Here is a 21,013-nt window from a genome sequence, read left to right on the forward strand (position 1 = left end):
AGGGGGAGCCACCATGGACCCTGGGAACTACTGCCCCATTAGCCTAATGAGCCTGGTCTGCAAGGCCATGGAATGTATCATCATGGATCTTATAAACAAAGACATTGGTAATCTCTAAACTCTGGACCCCACCCAGTTCGGGTTTATAAAAGGCAGATCATGTCTCCTAAACCTGATAGACTTCTTTGAAGCAGTCACCAAAGCCCTAGACGAGGGTAAGTTGGTTCACACAGCCTATTTAGATCTCGCCAAGGCTTTTGATACCATCCCCCACTCTGGAATTATAGATAAACTCACTAAACTAGATATAAATCCCTATGTGATAAGATGGGTTGCCAACTGGCTCACTGACAAAACCCACACTTTGAAAGTAGCAGACCAAAAATCCCATTTCATACCAGTGACAAGTGGAGTACCACAGGGTTCAGTCATGGGTCCTGGTATCTACTTTTCTGAAGTACAGGCTAACACAAGAGGTCTTTGGCTAATGAAGTTTGCAGATGACTGCAAACTAGGAGCCATAATTGAAACTCCTATTGATGTGGACATCCAACGAAAGGGCCTCACTGAGACAGATGCCTGTTGTCAAAGCCATGGCCTCAAGCTCAGTGCCAAAAAGTGCATTGTCATCCACTTTATTAAAAACTCTGTACCCATGAGCTACCACATAGGTGGTAGTCTACTTAACACTGAAAGTGTGATAAGAGACCTTGGGACACAGGCGGACAGTAGTCTCTCCTTTGATAATCACATTGCCAAAGTAGTCAGGAAATCCTTTTACGTGGCACATCTCATCACAAAAGGTTTCTCATCCAGGAAGAAAGAGGTCATTGTTCCCTCTACTCATTACTCATTAGACCCATTATAGAGTACAACACCCTTTTTGGTATGTACCTCACAAGACAGCTACAGCAACTGGAAAGGCTGCAGAAATACCTGACAAAGAGGATTACTGGCCTCAAACAGATGCCGTATGCAGACCGTCTCAAAAAACTCCAGATTTACTCCATTGCATATCGCCTACTCAGAGGTGATCTCTGCCTAACATACAAAGCTATGTCAATCCCACTCCCTCCGAGCTACACACTCTAGGGACCCAAACCTCATCACCACAATAAACAGAACATGCTGGAGGGATAGATTCCTGTCCCAGAGACTTCCCGTACTCTGTAACAAACTACCTATCTATATCAAACAAAGCTCCTCATTAGCACTCTTCAAGAAAAATCTTGATTGGATGGGAAATAGGAAATTCACCCCGGGGATCTCCTCTGTGGCTCTGCTCAACAGGGGCACAGGAAAATAATTTTCTTGGGTGGCAAAAGCCAGGGTACCTTTTTAGCTAGGCTTATATAGGCCCTAGGGCCAATAGCCTAGTACCTACCTATGAACCTAAAAACATTCTGAATGGAAAACTCACCATAACAGAGAGCTCTAAAAGAATCCAGGTATGGCATAGTAAAGTTAAAAAAAAAAAAAAAAAAAAAAAGGCATTCAATAGTATCCCACATTCATAGATAATGGAATGCTTGCAGATGTACAAGATAAAACACTATACTGATAATAAAATAATAAAAAAATAAAATAGTAACAAACCACTTTGCAGTAGAGCAAAACAATTCAAAGAGAGATATTCCAGGTTGATTCTTTCTCACAACGGCCGTTTGTCTTGCACGTAACTCATTAAACTGTTTACTTAATAGATTAGGTTATAGTTTCAACTTAATTTTCAGAAGTTGTCTGTGTTTAAAGGCATCTCATCTACTTTTTGTGGGTGATTTAAAATTGTACAGTTTTTCAGATGTTGAACTGAAAGTACATCTGCAGGTAGTTAAATATTTCTCTGGTATAATAATGTAGTTTGATCTTGATAGAAATAATAATCAGCCACAGCAATGTGATATAAAGGCAGTTGAACAGTAGAGATTATATAAATATATGTGATAAGATGAACAAATGAAAGCAAAACTTAGTAAGGAACACTTCAGAAGACTTAAGCTAATATTGAGGAATGACATCTAGGAATAGTGTTCGAGCTATAAATCAATTAGTTCTTCCCCTTCTAATTTACAACTTTGGTGTTATTGACTGGCCACAAACAGAATTGAATCAGTAGAACAAAAAAGAAGTAACCCCTTTCATGCTTATGAGATTAGTCAGTGCATACCAAGACTATGTATCCCTTGTTCTAAAGGTGCTGTAGGCCTTGTCAACATTAACTGCATGTTTAGGTGGGCAACTGTTGGATTACATAAATATTTGCTAATCTCGTCAGATCCCAACAAAGTGAAAGCTCTAAAACATGAGGAGAAGAAGTCGTAAGACATCTTTGCTTAGATCTGCAGAAGCATTTCGAAAAGGAGTGGGAATGGAAATCAATGTAGACAAGAACCAGGCCGCAACTGAACGTGACAAAAAAAAAACAAAAAACAAAGGAGTATAAAGAAAAGGAAAGAAAAATGGAACATCCATAAATATTGTGGCAAGTATAGAAAACCCATAAAAAGTTTCATGTTGACCAATGTTTGACAGAGAAATGATTGAGAAGAGGTGGATTTAAGCCAAAAGATGAAAGGGTATTAAAGACGACACAAGACGGAAGCGTTATGTACTTGTTGGTTTATAAAGTCTACTGAAAATGTGGGAGAAACGTGCAAAGGCAGGTTGTATTAAACAGAACTGGAACAATTTCATGTCTTGTTACTGAGTACGATATACTCATGGCTGAGGGTCTGTATACTAAAAGGCATAGTAAAATGGTGAGTCTGTTGCACAGGAGAGTGTACATATCTTACAATTTAAAAATAGCTGATTAGCACTGGAAGTGTAAACCATAAAGCATTATGGACAGCAATGAAGAATGGATCACATGGGGTCACCCAATACCAACATTTGAGAAAATATATGTAAGAAAAACATATATAATAGACAAAAAAGACAAAAGTAGTCTTGATAAATGAAATTACTACACCTAGCAATTGTGGAGCCTTGTGTACTTTGAGACACAAGGTCATAGAATGCCAGAATTTGCTGACAGAAAGAAAAGCATGTGGGAAGAAAGATACCAAGACAGTTCCAACAGCACTAGAAGCACCAGTAATAATAAACTAATATACAATTCTACTTAAATATGCTAACAGTGTATGTGACCCCAAATGAACTGCAGAATGAAACAATTCTGGGTATATTATTGCAGGTGCTGAAAACAACACTTGACTAAAGCAATACTATTTCCAGGAAATCTCTAATCTTATCCTGACTTAGGAGTGGGATCCATTCCTATGAGGACATTAGAAACCCAAAACATTTGCAGAAATTAAGAAAAAAAAGTCATATTTTTAACTTGCCACATTTGCCTGTTTGAAAATGTTGAAAGGTGAAATGCCATTGCTAGTTTAGCTAAAAAAAAAAAAAAACAAAAAAGTCTGTGCTCTGAGGTAAAATAACTGGAAAGTTTACAGTGCATTTGTGTCACTAAAACGTACATGAGCACTTCATCATGTAAATAGCAAGCAGAGCCAATATCTGCCGTGGTTAACAGCAGCAGAATGTGTTTCTAGGAACTTTCTCAGAGGGAACATTTTACAGCCGCCAAGTACCTTCAATCAAAGGGGGCAGAAGCACTCATATGTGCAGCCAAGATGTAGTTAGTCCATCATAATGATTTAATATCAACTTCTGACAAGATGATCGAAGCATCACTTTCAACTTCTTTGCTCACTGATTAGGAAGAGATCCCAGAATAATGTGGGGCAAAGGATCAGAGTCACGGACAATTACTGTAATTCACTAAAAAATGTTGATAACAGGTTTTGCATAAACATGCTTTTCCTGAACAGTAAGAAACATGAATCTCCAATGTCTATGTAGCATTCTTGACTGACTGTAATCCTCAGAAATTTACTGGGGAAAATCAGACATTTTATAAGTAATAGTGCAAAAATATGAGGCAAAATGAGGGATATTTGAGGGCTGTGAACCAAAGCAATGTGCCATCTTATTCATTATCCCCCCAAATCCAACATGACATCCGCAAAGAGAAATGAGTCGCCAAGAGAATTTCTGTCAGTGGGTTTCCCCTGATGAGAGATCCAATATATGCTGGCTAGCCTTTCCACTTTTTCCATACTGAGACTTGATTTTTTGCAGACATGCATGGGGTCTTTATATCATTTGTACTGCCTTTTTTTTATTTTTTTTAGAAACAGTAAAACAAGTATACCAGCCCACATAGCCAATGTTAACCTAGGCACTCCTGTTAATGCCCTGTTTCAGTGTACCCTCTTGCAGAGAAGTGTGAACTTTAGGAAAGTTACTACATCTTTCTGAAATCACTTTTAGTACTGTTTGTGAACAGTTGTCATTGGCTTACAGGATTTATGCCCTGTCCACTCTTGAAAGATCTTTTTTATTCTAGTACCCCAAAATCTTTTTCTTTTTTTTCTCATAAGATTTGTATTTCAGAGAATCTGAACTTTTCCAGCAGTCTAAGTGGCCTCACTGTGTAGTTGCAGAAGAGGTATAGTGAGCATTTTTAGAAATGTACATCTCCTAAAAGTTGCCCCTTCCCCAAAAATGTATTCCAAATCCCAGAAATGAGAAACTTATGGGGAGCAAAACAGAAATTCAGTAATCTACATATTCTAATAAATAACCAAGTTAAGAAAGGCAATTTAGCAAAATATGTATCCATAAGATATACTAAATATATTTTTTAAATTAAATTTTAGAATGTCTCATTGGATGAAAAAAATGTTTAAAAAAGTGCACGCTGTGATGTACATGGTGTGTGTCTTGCTTCACCCATGTTTATCAACCAGATTTGTCATCTGCTGTTGTTTGGTGGTAAAATGGGCTGTATCTTTCATAGTGTCACTCTTATTAGAATTGTTAAAATGCATACAGGACTGATGACAATGATTCCCTTTGAAGACAATATGAAAATGAAATGTTAAATCTTCCAGTATTGTCAGCAGTAGCTTTCAAAATAATTTTTCTTGTTATAATTAAGAAATCATGCCCGATATGAGCGATTTCAAAATCATTATCTTGTTATAATTAAGTAATCATGCCTGACATGTGATAGTGTCAAGGTTATGTGATTATAAAAGAAATACATAAAAGGAGAGTGGGGTGTTGTGTGAGGTAATTTGTTGTGCACCTGTGACATGTACTTCCCACACTACTTAATCCACCTCACTCCAATGTCATCTGATTTTGAAGAGTAGTGCAGTACTTAGATTCATCTAAGAGCATTGCTGTCATTCGTGACGTGATGTCAAAGCAAGAAGAACAGTGTAGTACAAGTCTTTTGGTGTGGTGGTGAAACCATGTTAGGAGATGCACTGTGGTATACCCCCTCCCCATATGAAATGTTGTGTTAGCTCACCTTAAGTCTAAATTTGATAATTCACTTTAACAGAATTGTGAAATTCTGTGTTGACTTCATGATGCTTTCAGCCAGGCAGTGAATTTGTATGCGAGTAGTAGGTGCAAATACATCCAGTATTTAGTGCAGTTAATTACTTCTCTCCCACTCTCTTTGATAGGATTTTTTTTGTTTTGTTTTTCCGTAAACATTTAACCAGTTACTGCCTTCTACATCAGCAAGTTTACACATTTGTATATCAGTTGCTTGAGCCGTAGAGTTCAGGATTTGTTTGTCCGTGCTGTTGAACTGCAAGCATGAGATGGTCTTACTGTTATTCATTTGTTCAGTTTCTGATACCTGTTCTATCTTACTCAGGCTTGCCAGTGAGTCAGAACATGTTCCACCATACATCTGGGAGAAGACAGAGAATCACTTCTGGATGGGGTGCCAGTCCATCACAAGGCATACTCAGATAGTCACTTGTACACATACACACACAGGCACACAAGAACACTAATGGGTATATTATAGGATCACTATTTCATCTGTCTGCATATCAGAAACCAGCCACCCCATAGAACATTATTGAAGATATAGGAAAGATAAGTAAACTTCACACAGAAGGTATGCCTGCTGAGAGCTGTACCCCCACAACAGTTTAATCATTTGGGCTGCTGCCTCGGTATTCTTGGTTTTCCAGTTTGTTTACTGGTATTTAGATCCAACAATGATGAATGATAGAATTTTAAGGCTGGTATTTGAAAAGACAACTTAACAGAATCTCTTCTGAGTTACATTAATTCAGAGATGAGACGAATTATAAAGGGGCTCCAGAGGACAAACCCAAATTAGTAGTGGTACGAGATAAGTGAGTAACTAGAAATTACCATCACACATTGTTTTGACCCAGTTGGTGCAGTCAGTGTTAGAATTCTACAATTTGGAGTTTTAGGGTTTGAATATGCATACAATATCCAGTGTGATGAAGTTCCTAAGGTCTGGACGTCATGTTGGGGCATCCACTTAATACAAACATTGATTGTACGGCTGTTTATTTTTATTCCACAAATGTTAAATTAAGTGAACCATGTAATTTATCAATTCATCTAAAGTTGTTTCTTTGTAGGTAGCAGGCAGCAGGTTTTCCCATGAGTTGAATAAGTGATAACTTTTTTCCTCTCTGTACAAATGTAGCATGTCCCTGGTGCTTATCCTGTTCTACTGTTAAATACACTATCAGTTAATATTTCATAATCTGTGTTACATACTGATTTTATTTTATTTCTGTAATTCAGTTTTAAACTACTGTTAGTGCCTTCTCTGTTTTGTTAATTTTGCTGCTGCGTCATTCTGATGTCATGGTGCTTTTCTGCTTTTTTCAAAGCTTTCATTTACATGCTAGGAAAGTGTCTGTACTTTAACCATACTTCCTCTGCCTATGCACCCTCTGCCTGACCATATGTAGTACCATTAGCATTCTAGATAATGTCCAAATGCAAGTTCTAATGTTACTCTTCTAGTCTCATACAATGTCACTGTTTACACAATCCATTTTAAAGGTCAGCAATTCTCACTCCTACAAGGTGTTCTCTAACAGCTTGCTATTTTTTCACAGATCTGCTTAAAAAAATCTTTTCTACTCCCAATCCTAGCAGAGAATTCCCTTCTCATTGTGCAAAACCTATACTGAGTACAAAGCAACTGTGAGCTTTTAAACCACACAGAGTAACCGGTGCCAAGTACTGCCAAACCATGCAATGTGTAGGCATCACCCAGTGTTCATAATCTAAGTAGTTACTAACAGTAGTTACCAGTGCCAAGTACTTCAAAAGCATGCAAAGTAACAAATACCAAATACTTATAAGACATTCACAGTAATCATTACCCAGTACTACAAAAATGTGTACAGTATCAATGGCCAGGACTCCTAACACATGTAGAGTCATCAGCCGCAAGTACTCCTACTCATGCAGAGTAACCAGTGCCCAGTACTCCTAACTCATGCAGAGTGATCGACACCAAGTACTCCTAACTCATATAGAGTAACCATTGTCTGACACTGATCAAACTCATGCAGAGTGATCGACACCAAGTACTTCTAACTCATATAGAGTAACCATTGTCTGACACTGATCTAACTCATGCAGAGTGAGCAATACCAGCTACTCCTAACTCATGCAAAGTAATATTGCCCAGTACTCCTAACTCATGCAGAGTGGTCAGTGCCGAGTACTGATCTAACTCATGCAGAGTAACCAGTTCCCTGTAATCTTAACTTGTGCAGAGTAACAGTGCCCAATATTGATCTAACTTATAAGGAGTAACCGGTTCCCTGTAATCTTAACTCATGCAGAGTAACAGTGCCCAGTACTTCTAACTCATTCAGAGTGACCAACACCAAGTACTCCTAACTCATGCAAAGTAACCAGCGCTCAGTACTCCTAACTCATGCAGAGTAGCCACTGCCCTATATTCTGTAGACTCTGATAGAGTAACCAGTTCTCATACAGGGCACATAATGCCCAATACACACAGCCTTGTAGAAGAATGAAAGAGAAATCTGCCATTTTACTGTCAGAAATATTTTCTTAGCTGTAGCTGTAACTTTCACCTGACTGAAGTGGTTGCCTTGCCACTGTGTTATTGTGAAAGGTTAAGGTGTGTCTGAGCTGGTTGTGGTTTCCTTCTTTAATGAAGTGCCAGCTGACCTGTGTTTTCTCCTAGATGGTATTATCACTTGTGGGAAGGCAGCGTCAAGAGAGTAACATACTGTAGAAGAAAGGGAAGCTTTCAAAGGCCTCTTGTGCTGAAAAATTGGTTGCAGAAAGTAGATGTCCAGGTGTCAATGTTGCTGTGAGCAATGCACATACCTGGCTGTATTAACAGAGCATGCCATGTATGTATACCATAAATAATAAATAAATAACAGAAATGCCAGCCAGAGCATACAGCTGGGTTGTATCTTCACACATCTTTCTATATGCAGCAGGGAGAACAGCACGCAGGAAGGATGGCCTACTATTTACCTCATCTCTTTCAAACATGTTAGCACCAGTTAGGCTCTCTTCTTTAGAATCATATCATTACAAACCCACTGATGTACTTTGATAAGGCAGTAAAAGCATTATCTAAATCCCTCTGATGTATCTGTTCGAGCTGATTTCAGTTCTTCATTACTAGACTATAATTTATTGTGGAAAAGTGTTTTCTACACAGATACTGTAGAATTGAAGACTGTATGGCGAGACAGCATTAGGACTTTGAGGTGTGTTTAACGAGTTCCAAAGAAGAAACTAAAATTAAATAAAGGCATGCCGCGTTTAAGAATGTGGATGCTATTGTAGTAGCTTACACCAGCTTATCATTCAAAATAATACCTTGTTAGAAATTTCCTGTGGAGGTAAAATGATGCATTTTCATTTTTGTATAACCTCATCTGTCACTTCCTTAATACTGTTCGGAGGAGAAAGTGACAGTTTGTCATAAATTACCTCTTAGCACAGCCATGTATGTAAAAGTCATTGGGACTCAGCAGATTTTTCGAAGCACTGCATGCCCTAGGTGGCCTGCCTCTGGAGGAGTACACAGCCTGCTAATTAGGCAAACGTTATTTAGTGCTGTTATATAAATTACATGCCTTATATATAGTGGTATTCCCTTAATCTAGTGACATTTTCATGGACAAACAATTGGGGAGTAGATATTAGGAAAGTATATAGGATGTAATGACTAGAAATTTGGACATTTCTTGCCATGATTTTATAAAAAAAAATCTTTTCTTTGGACGACTATATCTGGATTTCTTTCTTTCGAGACCAGACTGAAATGAGGTAATGAGGTCCAGCTTATCACTTTCCATGATATAATGAAGACTCGCAATAAAGTTATCTTCAACAACACTCTCATTAGAACTTTCTCTCTTTCATCTATTTTGTATAGTTACATAACAGTGTGTGTGTGTGTGCGCGCGCGCATCTGTGTATGTATATAATTATATATATATATATATATATATATATATATATATACACACACACACACACATAAATACATACATACAAAAAATATATATATATATATATATATATATATATATATATATATATATATATATATACACACACACACACACACACACACATAAATACATGCATAAAAATACACACACGCGCGTGTGCACGCACACACATGCACGCACATGCACGCACGCACACACACACACACACACACACACACGCACAAACACACACACGCACAAACACACACACACACACACACACACAAACTGTTTTTCTCTCTGTTTCTTACTGTATGTGTTTCTACAAAGACAGACACAAAAGTAATTTTCTAGGGTCCCTACAACATATCCTCTTAGTATCAGAACTGATATTATCCCTGTTTTGCAGTCTGTAAAGGAACAAAAATAATACACATGCGCATGTGGGTGTGCAGATGCCCACACACACATACACACACACACACATACACACACACACACACAAGGGTGCTTGTGTCTTTCTTTGATTAAGTTTGATATTTTCACGCTCTAGTTTCAATTATTTTAAAGGATGCTAAAATGTTTCAAGTGGATTGCAATTCTTGGTTGGTTTTCTTTGCATGTTTACTTAATGCTTCTCTCTCTTTTTATTGGTCGAAGTCTATGAAGCTGTGCCCAGAAGTATGTATTTATTTTCTTATTTTAGTATTATTTAAAAATATGCTGAAACTCATTTGGTACAGATGCTTTTATTGGGGTGATGTGGGTTTATTCTGATTAAATAACTTGAGTCATACAGTATATACCTTGTAGTTCTGAAAAAGAAATGTAGGTCACTCGACAAGCGTTAAGTATTCATAATGCATCCTGCCTAATATGAGGAGTATGTGAAAGCATGGATTATTCCCGAGAAGAGCACAGCTCTCTGAAATGTTTAATTCACTTGAGGGCAGGATTTAAGTATGTTCTTTTTTTACTGATATTTGAGCTTTGCTGCCTGTTGAAGGCATAATTTGAAGATAAGAGACAGATCTTCCTCTGATCATGCATACATTTCTCTATTCTTGATGTAGCTAATGTAATACTGAAAATTACTGAGTAATTTTAAATGTTATCTGATGTGTTTGCTTCTCATCTAGTAGTTCTTTTGTCAGCAGCTTTGGGATACAAATATTGTTTGTATCTATTTTAAAAATATGACAAAAAATTAAGAAAGTAATGACATTTTCAAATTTAATGCACAGAGTGCCTGCATTTGTTGAGTAAATAACAAAAAAATTAAGACCGTAATATGCTGTACACTTTGAAATTATGAGAGTAGTTCCTTACAGTAGGAATTTTATGTTGTCCTTCATGGAGCTTACACTTATCCTTATGGAAGGTACATGTTTGCATGATACCTGTAAGGAGGGTACTTCATTGGGGTGTAGCACCATGTTGAGAACCTCCGGAACAGTGCAGGAAGTGTCTGAAGATCATAATAACCAGTACTGCATAGTGAAGTTTGATAGTATGCTAACTCCAGCATAATACAGTCAGTGGGAGCATTCCTCTACCCAGACATAGTTAGCTAAGAGCATGTAGTTTGGTCATCACCTGCACTTACGTTTCAAGTGTTGATGCCACCAGTATGAAAAGCTTGAAACAGTTTGCTTATAAGCATGCTGGAGTTGTTTACTATGTCATGGTGCTAATAGCACTTTGTGATATACAAAGACCTGCATGACATTACCAGGTAGACGTTGTCATGATAAAAGAATGCAAACAAATCTAAAGACTGGTATTCTGGTATTTGAACTCTGCAGTCATAAAACAGTAGTAAAGAGATGCATTGATACTGCATGTGCTATTGTTGTCATAAAGTCTTGTAGTAACAGAACACCACTGCAAACTACTATCAAAGAATATTTGTCAAATTTAGAATTCTTTCAGATCGCGGAACAATCGCTGCCTTATTCATGTAAATGAGAATTGGTTTCCTGTAAAAGCATGAGACACATTCTTTCGACTACTTTTCTTTTCCAACTACTCATTCAGCATATAGATTTATCAGTCTTTTCCAAACTAATAGTCAAAATCTCTACCTACCCCTTAAAGACAAGTTATCTCACTTAAATGACAACTCTTCAAACGTTGCATCCTTTAATATCTCACCCCCCCCCCAACAACAGTAACCTTTCAGCGAACATGAGAAAGAAGCAACCTCTTCTAACCTTCCAAAATAAATTAAAGGCATACATTTTTCTTAAAACTAAGTGTTTGGATTTCATAGATTAAGGATGATAGTATTTCAAATTTAAACCTTCATTGCAATATTTCAGTGGCAACAGATTACTAAATATTCAGGTGTCCTTTATTGTTAAACTTTTGCATTTGTATGACTACTTTACTAAGTAAAGTTATTGTATAATTTAAATATAGTGTATTGTATTAGACTTATGTATGTCTACATCTCTTTTTGAGATTTCAGTCATCAACTTCTTAGCCCAGGTTGTGACTGTAAATCCTCTGAGGGCTAGTCTTACCCAGATAAATAAAAATTAATGAATAAATACATAAAGGTACATTTATTTCAAATAGTGAAAATATCTTAGAAAAAACCTGCAGTAGAACATATATTTATTTGCATCTAAAGTGACCCAATAAAAATGGTTGCCAGATTGTACTCTGCATATTTATATCACTAAGAAATGCTATTTGTATTTGTATGGCTTCTTATTACTGTAACTCTTATCCTGTTATATAATAATTTTTGTTTAGTTGATTGCTGTAGTAATTTTTAATTTGTTACTGCAGCTCTTCTCCCCGGGTATCCATGAAAATAAGTTATTCTGACCCAGTGGACCTTCCCTGTCAGCAAATGTCAGTCAATCAGTAAATAAATAAATATTGTGTTGCTATTTGAGCACTATTCCAAGCAACCACATGTAGTTTAATTGATGTTGCTGTTTATACTAGTTGTGTGTGTATACTTCTCTTGAAGGCAGTTTTTGACAAAGTCCTAAGAAGATTTCAGGGAAGCATGTTTATTAGTGGGGGGTCTGTGTTCTCCAATGTAGAGCTGTATTCTACTGTGTTTAGCCATTTAATATTTGATATTCCTGTTTGGGCCATTGTTAGTGTCTTTTGAATTGCCTTTTATTGCATGTCAGTTGTGGTCCACAGGACAGGGTTCATTAACCTCGCTGGGTGCTTGGATATTAACTTCTATTGCTGCAGACTTGGTAACTTAATTTTTTCGTTTTTGTTTTTATGTAAAGTGATTTAATGTGCGTCATACATTGTTAAAGGTATTATTTGAGTATGATGATAATAATCTTAACAGCAAGAATATGCAAATAATACACTTTTATCAAAATGTTCTCCCATTTTTCTCCAGCAGAGGCAGAATATTTATTTATTTATTTATTTATATACATTTATTAACCGGGAGTGTCCAACTGGACGTAGGTCCATTTTCTGCGGAGGCCCGGGGAGAAAAGCTCCATAGTTAAAATAAAGGGACAGTAGTTACATTGGATTACATCTTGCCCTCTGATTCAAATACCAATAAATTGCAGCCTTAGAGCAGAGTGCAAAGGAGATATGGACGTCCTTGCTTTTTGCTACTAATTAGCTTAATAAGGATAATGTTAATGTTTCATTGTGAAACCTTGACATGAATTTAATATATACACCTTTTATAATATCTTCTAAGCCAACCCTTTTCAGAATTAAAACCAAATAGCACCATGTAATAGAGTCAACATTCTTTCCACATCTTGCCTTAATATCTTTTTTATACTAAACACAAGATATGTCCAACATGTGGCTATTCTGATACTTCTTGCAATTGTCTACTTTATATAAACTCTGCTGTGGTTGTCAACAAATGGAGGTATAATGACTTTTTAAATGTGCCATAGTAATATAAATGATGAACTGTCTGTCAAGTCTTTTTGAGGGCTGGACAAAACCATAGCTGTTTTGTGTTTCCATCAGCATAGTGCTGTATTTGTTTGTGTGATGGCTTTCTGCAGGTCGAAAGGACATTTCTCGTACAAGCCCATCATACCCAGGTGGGTCATGTTACAAACAACTCTTCAGTAAAGTTGACTGTAATTTACTTTCCATCAAAGGCACCATGCTTGTGTTTAGAACTTAATTTGTAGGAATTTTGTTTAAGTACCACAAAATGCTGGAAATGTTTTAAGATTTTTGAATCCTGTTGTTGACAGAATTATTTACTTTTAATTCTGTTTTTAAGACATTGTGATGACTGTAGTTCATAACTCATAATCAGTGACTCATACTGAGAGAGCATGGAACAGGATTTAAGCATTATGTTTTCCAGCACTGTTTGGTTGTTATTTTTTTTTTCCCCCTTTTCAGTGGAGTCCCTGGGAGAACAGCTGTAGTGTTACAATGATACATGAAACAGAGTCATAAAAATAGAAGCCTAAAATAATACATTAAACAGAATCATAAAACAAGTACATAAATCTGTGTCATTTGTTGAGGGCAATGTACGTTTTGATGGCATTTACATTTTGAGCAAAACAATAAGTATACAGAAGGGAGCAGATGCATATAAAGGTAAAAAACATTTCTAAAGAATTGTAGTTGTATTTTAAGGTTGAGTGTTAGAAAGTGTATTTATTTATTTTATTTTACATTTGTTAACCGTGGGTGTCTGAGCCGAAAAGGCCCTTTTTCAGCAGAGGCCTGGGGAGAAAAGCTCCACAAAGAAAAATTACATACACATTTAGTTATTTAGACATGATCAGTATACACACAAATTACAAGAGACATGTTTTTACAGTGGTATGCGGCACATAAACAGTTACAGTGGAGAGAACAAACAAAAAAATATTAATTTTAGAAATAAAGGTAATTAATAGATTTGTAGTGTACTGCTGAAATTTGGAACATAGGTAGAATACATACATAGTACACTGGTACAGTACATACATTGTAGATTAGCCAGTGTTTGTGAGTAAGATTGAAAACTATTATCAAGTGCTCTAGATTTAGTATGTATATGTTATAACACATTTAAAGTGTTTATAGTTAATTCCAGTAGAGTTAGAGGAAGCGAGTTTAGGAATAGCTCGTATTGGACAGAACTGTTTAAAAAAGAGTTTAATATGTGCTATTTATTTGTACAGGAGTGTGTATCTATTAATTGGCCTTTCAGGGTTCTGATAGAGTTTTTATAAATAAATTGCCATTACTGAGTATTCATATGAAGGGTATTAACACATTTATTTATTGGTACTTAGCCATCACTACTTCTGTAGTGAGTCATGCAAACATCATTTAAAGTTATCTTACAATACTGCAGGGTCACTGGTTCTGTTCTTGTGAGCTGACATAATGCTCCATGTTTTTTTTTCTAGTAGGAGAGGTTTTCCTTTGTGGGTTATATAGGCTGCATAGTGATCTGTTAGGGTACTACTTTTTCTTTTATTGTTTTTGTCTTGAAAGGCTGGCTGGAGCCATTGTCGCACCATGGCTTTTTAAGTCTGTACTTCCCCAGTACCAAGTATTTGTGTCATTACTTAAGCCAGCACTTATTTTCTACTCCCAGCCCAGAGTCTGCAGCCCAACACAGGCTGGCATATGAGTTCTATGTGGGAGATGTGGACCTGGCATTCAGGACTGCTACGCAAGTGACTAGTTCGTTCCTCATACACAATCGATAGATATTTGTGGGAGGATATGCATGGCAATTAATTGACATGAAAAGTTCTGTGGTCTGCAAATGGAAAATTGGTGTGATGTGCATGCCCCTGGATATGTGCTCTCCTCTCCCCTCCCACCTGAGAGAGAGAAATGTGGGAAAGGTCCCTTTATTCCTGTCTTTAACCATGCCAACTCCAATAGATTCCCAAACTGCAAATGTATTTAAGGTCACCCAGATCTTAATTAGGCTTTAAAAGTTCAGAGTTCCATGTACACCCATATTCTGGGTACAGGAAGTCAAGGTAAGCAGACTCCTTTAAAGAACCGCTATGTGCAAATATTTTTTTTTTCATTTTGCCATGAACTTTTTCATAATCTAAAGTTGTTAGCAGCATAATAAGTATTTCTTATTAATATTATTATATTTTTTAATCCTGAATGTCCTTATGGGGGCAAACCTACAGATGTAATCTTGTTTTCTTGAAAGCTACTTCTTGCCCATAATGGACTGTGAGGGTACAGGTGATGAGATTACAATGTACTAGCCTGTCTTGGCACATGACAGTCCCGATCACTTGTAGCGGAAGCAGTGAGAAGTAATGTCAATCTGCAAAATTGACAGTGACGTTTTTGCAGTAAATCTTTATAGATTTGTTTCCTATATATGTGTTTTTAGAGAACAATGACAGAATAGCTGAGATGGTGTAGTTGTCTTAAAAAAAGATGTTTTGTGAGCTTTGAGTCCTATTTTTCATCTGCATTCCTTCTATCATAGTTCATGTTATACAGCATCAACCCTTTTATTATTAATTGGATTTTGAATTGGTTAACTAACCCTAACTTCAAAATGCGAACTGAAGATGTTCTTTCTTACCAAGAAAGTCTTGTGGTGTTACCCAGGGGTCTGTCCTTGGTTCCTTTCTTTTTAATATTCTTATGTTAAGGATACTAATTCTTCCCAAGGTTGTATGTAACAAGTTTGCAGATGATAACCAGACTTGCTGTCTCTGTTTTAAAGCTAGAGTACTAAGCGATTTTTCTGCAGCTCATCTTATTAACTTTGTGGTCTGAAGATAATAACATAGAATTTAATGTCATCATGAAGATGGGAGTTTTGCATTTGGTATGGCTAATATGCAATATGCATATGCAATAAATGGGAAGCTGGTACCTACAGTAGGCCACTACAGGGGCTTAGACATTCAAATATCCAATGTCTTTTCTTTTACTTTATGTACTCCACCAAAAAGGCAAAGAGCAAAATGTGGCGAGAGAGAAATCAACAAATATCTTTACATTAGTCCCTTTTTTCTTCAAGAAGTTCTGCTATTGATCATGAAAAAGAATTAAAGCACTAAACTAAAACATTTGTTGATTTCTGTTTTTCCACATTTCAGTCTTTTCCTTTTCGGTATATAATTTAATTCTGGCAGAGAATTTTTTTTTTTTTTAGTTTGGCTACTCAGTTTATATTCAGAAAGACTATTGGTATAATTTATCATACTACTAGATCTATAAATGCAAGGAAAACAATATCCCAAGTACCACCATTTTGTCACTCCTGTAAAACCATAAATATGGTTTTGCCTTTTGGTTTTATTCAGTGTCATTATTAAAAACTGGAAGCAATTCAAAGAAGATATATTAAAAAGATATAGGAATTGAGTCAGTCGCCTTATTTCCAGCTGTTACATAACCATATTCTTCTTTCACTTTTATAGTTTTCATGGGAATGATCATTTTAATGTATTTAGTTCTTTACATGATGAAGTTACTAACTTGAATTTTTCATTTTTGACACACAGCTTCCATACCTTTAATGTTGGTTTACTTTTATATGTGGAAGTTAATTTGAAACAGAAGTCCAAAGATTTTCATATCCGAGCAGCCACAGTGTGAAACTCGCTAACTTTTGAAGTAAATCAACCTACTTCTCTAGATAATTTCATAGTTTTACATAAATTTACTTGTGTTTTATGATACAAACTCCTTGATGGCACTGAATCGCTCTGGGCGATTGTTACCATACAGTGTACTATTTATTGTAATGTGCAGTCTGGTTCATGTATTGACAAAATGTCCTTTTTATAGTAAGATTAGAGATTGTATGTGTTCTATAAATTATGGTTCAGATTATTTGTCATGTACTCCTGATTACTAATAATCATGAGAAATTAAAATATCTTTGTATTTATGTCGTGCAGTAGTGCAGAAAGGCAGATGCAAAAATTAAAATCTATAACTCTTGCTGAAGTATAACATTTAATTTGTATGACTGCTATTTTAGGGAGTTATGTTTGTTTGTTTCCTGTTAAACGAGTTTGCTGTGTTCCGTAGTGTAGTAACTAATTATTTGACACGGACGATAAAATCTAAACTCAGTGTTAGTGAACGAGACGTAACATAGCACTATACCCAATTATTGCTTGTTCTACTTACCCTCTTTTTTTGTCTTTCAGCCTGAACAGCTGCAGAAGAACTGGCTTCGAGAATTTTATCAGGTAGGAAATAAATCTGTAATGTGTATTTTTTTATCAGACTACATCTCTAAGGAGAACTTTTGTACCCTAGAAGGAAAACACTGTTTATATTTGATAGATACTTAACATTTGAGATAAACATTTTCCTTTCTTTCAACAGCTGCCTTGCTGTCCTTTAAAACCATTTTACGGTCCCTGTCTTACTTCTTGACTCATGATGTTAATTATTTATGCATTTGTTCATTCATTCATTTATTATTTTGTTGTTTTAGTGAAAGAATGCATTTTTGGCACTTGTATACGTAAGACCTATTTGATTTTCACTTACAAATACAGATTCTCGATACAAATAAGGACCATGTATCTCACATAGGCTGCTAATTGTTTATCAGATGAGCCTCCAGACCTGCTTACATAAAAGTTTAGCATCTGTCTGTCCTTACTTTAAGGATAGCTTTGCAAATCTATTCTAAAAAATTCCTTCACTGTTTGTAATCTAAGTGCATCTCAAGGAATAATATTTCATCCATCACTGTATATGTGAAATTACAGTTCTTTACCTCTCTGAGCTACCCCCTTTGTTACTTTGTGTCACACATTCTGATTTATCTGCTGTTCTTCAAAACGTGGCGCCTCCTTGGACTATACAGATTTTCTTAAGGTAATTAATGGCTTACTGAACCCTGCCTCCTTTCTCTAACAGTGCGTTTTACTTGCTTCAGGCTATTAGGTTCATAGGATCATAAGTTACCAGGCATGTGGTTTTGGCGACCATTAAGGAGTCGAGCCAAAATTCCCATTTACCCCAAAGTCTGATTACTTGACTTGCTCAAGATCAAAACAGTAAGTAAATGAAGTTGGCAAGAATCAAACTCTGTACCCTTGGCAGAGGAAGTATCTCATTAATAAGTTAGAGTTTTAGTTGTCTGAGCTTATTCACTTTATTTTCTCTCTTTCTATAGCTGTATAATATGTGTTCTACTGAAGTGTGAATTTTGTTTATATCGCAAGGAAAACATTGGATTCACCAAATGTATTACCTTTGTTTGCCAACTTAGGCAAGCATTTCCAGCTCTATTAAATTTTGTACACATATATATTATAGAACCACATTATGAACTTTCTTAGTATAAATAAATATCAATATTTTATGGAATAACTGAAGATACATAAAATCAAACTCTATAGAGTCTTAGAGTGTTCTGAAATTTTGAATCTAAAATTTTGTAAAATGAGTCGATATAAGCATTTTTGAAATGTTTACAGAGTTCTTTGAAAGACCGAATTCTTCTGAAATTCCTAACGCACTTAATGTGGAGTAATGAGTCTAGCTTTCTATCGACTGTTGGTTGCTAAATATCAGTACATGGGGTTGTTAAGTCTGCAACTGGAAAGTGTGCAGGACAAGAAGTGGATTTTGATGTTAAATGATTTTCATTTATTAGGTGCTTGTTTTATCTCTTTTTTTGACTGTGTTTTCATGGTTAAAAAGAGGAGATAGTTAATAAATGCAGTAAGGATGGAAGATAATATATGGATGTTATTGCTGTAAGTATAAGGAGGTAGAGATTTGTGGATCTTGTACGGGCAGTGCAAACTGTATTTTTAGTTGTACAGAGACTGCTTGGCCTTTTGTTTGTAAATAGGATAGAGGACATCATAGTGCAGTCTGCACAAGATGGGAGACTGTGATAAGTGCTTTAAATTTTTTGCAGGCGTATATTTCCATACAGGGAATTAATGTGTTATCCTGTACTACAAATTGTTAAAAAAATGAAAGGTTTGTATTTGCGTGCTTCATACTGGCATAGAATATATTTTATATTTATTTCTATATTTTTTTCTACTGCTTTTCTGATTCTGTACTGTTTAGTTACTTTCTGTTTTTGTTTTTATGAAAGTAATTTTAAACTAGTAAGTGAAGTTCTTTGTTTGAACAAAGTATTTGGTGTGGATTCTCCCAAAAAATGGACTTTGGGAATTGCACGTACTCAGCATGAATGAAAGATTATGCAATTGATCCTAAACTCCCCTTGCTTGATTATACTTTCAAAATTAAAATTGGAAAAATCCTATCCCATTCCTTTCTCATTACATCTGGAGCTCCCCAAGGATCTATGATGTGGCCACTGCTTTTCCCCATTTTTCATAAACACATCATCATTTTGTATTTTTAAAATCATCTGGATGCCCTGTGCAGATGATGCACCTGTACAATGTGAAATAGCACTACCTATATCTCTTACTCATCTGGCTTATTCATAAAGTACTGAGGGCCAACTTTCCGATGACCAAATTCTTACTCATCGACACATCCATATACAGTGGATATAAAAAGTTTACACACCCCTGTTAAAATGCCAGGTTTTTGTGGTATAAAAAAACGAGACCACAATAAATCATTTCAAAACTTTTCCCACCTTTAATGTGACCTATAACCTGTACAATTCAGTTGAAAAACAAATCTGTTAGGGGAAAAATATAAAAAATAAAAAATGTACAATAAGCTGGTTGCTTAAATGTGCACACCCTTAAACTAATACTTTGTTGAAGCACCTTTTGATTTAATTACAGCATTCAGTCTTCTTGGGTAGGAGTCTATTAGCATGGCACATCTTGACTTGGCAATATTTGCCCACTCATCCTTGCAAAAGTACTCCAAATCTCTCAGATTGCGAAGGCATCACTTATGCACAGCCCTCTTCAGGTCACCCCACAGATTTTCTATTGGATTTAGTTCTGCGCTCTGGCTGGGCCTTTCCAAAACTTTAATTTTCTTCCGGTGATGCCATTCCTTTCTTGATTTGGATGTATGCTTGGGGCCGTTGTCGTGTTGAAAGGTGAAAATTCTCTTCAACTTCAGCTTTGTAGCAGACGCCTGAAGGTTTTGGGCCAAAAGTGACTGATATTTGGAACTGTTCATAATTCCCTCCACCTTGACTAAAGCCCCAGTTCCAGCTGAAGAAAAGCAACACCAAAGCATGATACTGTCACCACCATGCTTCATGGTGGAGATGGTGTTCTTTTGGTGATGCAAAGTGTTGTTTTTGCACCAAATGTACCTTTTGGAATTGTGGCCAAAAAGTTTAACCTTGGTCTCATCAGACCGTATCACATTTTTCCACATGCTTTTGGGAGACGTGATGTATTGTTTTGCAAATTTTAGCTGGGCCAAGATGTTTTTCTGTGTAAGAAAAGGCTTCCATCTTGCAACCTATCCCATAGTCCAGACATATGGAGAATATGGGAGATTGTTGTCACATGTAGTACACAACCAGTACTTGCCAGAAATTCCTGCAGCTCCTTCAGTATTGCTGTAGGTCTCTTGGCAGCCTCCCTGACCAGTTTTCTCCTTGTCTTTTCATCAATTTTGGAGGGATGTCCAGTTATTTGCAACGTCACTGTTGTCCCATATTTTCTCCACTTTTTGATGACTGTGTTCACTGTTTCCATGGTATATCCAATGAGGTGGAAATTTTTTTGTACCCTTCTACTGACTGA

The 21,013-nt window shown here is 36.2% G+C and overlaps 1 protein-coding gene across 3 annotated transcripts in view; it reads left to right on the forward strand.

Annotated features, from left to right (window-relative positions):
* INPP5A (inositol polyphosphate-5-phosphatase A) overlaps positions 1-21,013 on the forward strand; it is a 3,411,481-nt gene that overhangs the window by 817,966 nt on the left and 2,572,502 nt on the right. For all 3 annotated transcript variants that reach the window (XM_044056820.1, XM_044056818.1, XM_044056819.1), the window contains exon 2: positions 17,492-17,533. In XM_044056820.1, coding sequence (XP_043912755.1) covers positions 17,492-17,533 — 42 coding nt within the window. The remainder of the gene's footprint in view (positions 1-17,491; positions 17,534-21,013) is intronic.

This window comes from Protopterus annectens, chromosome 14.part0 (assembly GCF_019279795.1).
Source record: "Protopterus annectens isolate FY-2018-M chromosome 14.part0, PAN1.0, whole genome shotgun sequence".
NCBI classification, from domain to species: Eukaryota; Metazoa; Chordata; order Ceratodontiformes; family Protopteridae; genus Protopterus; species Protopterus annectens.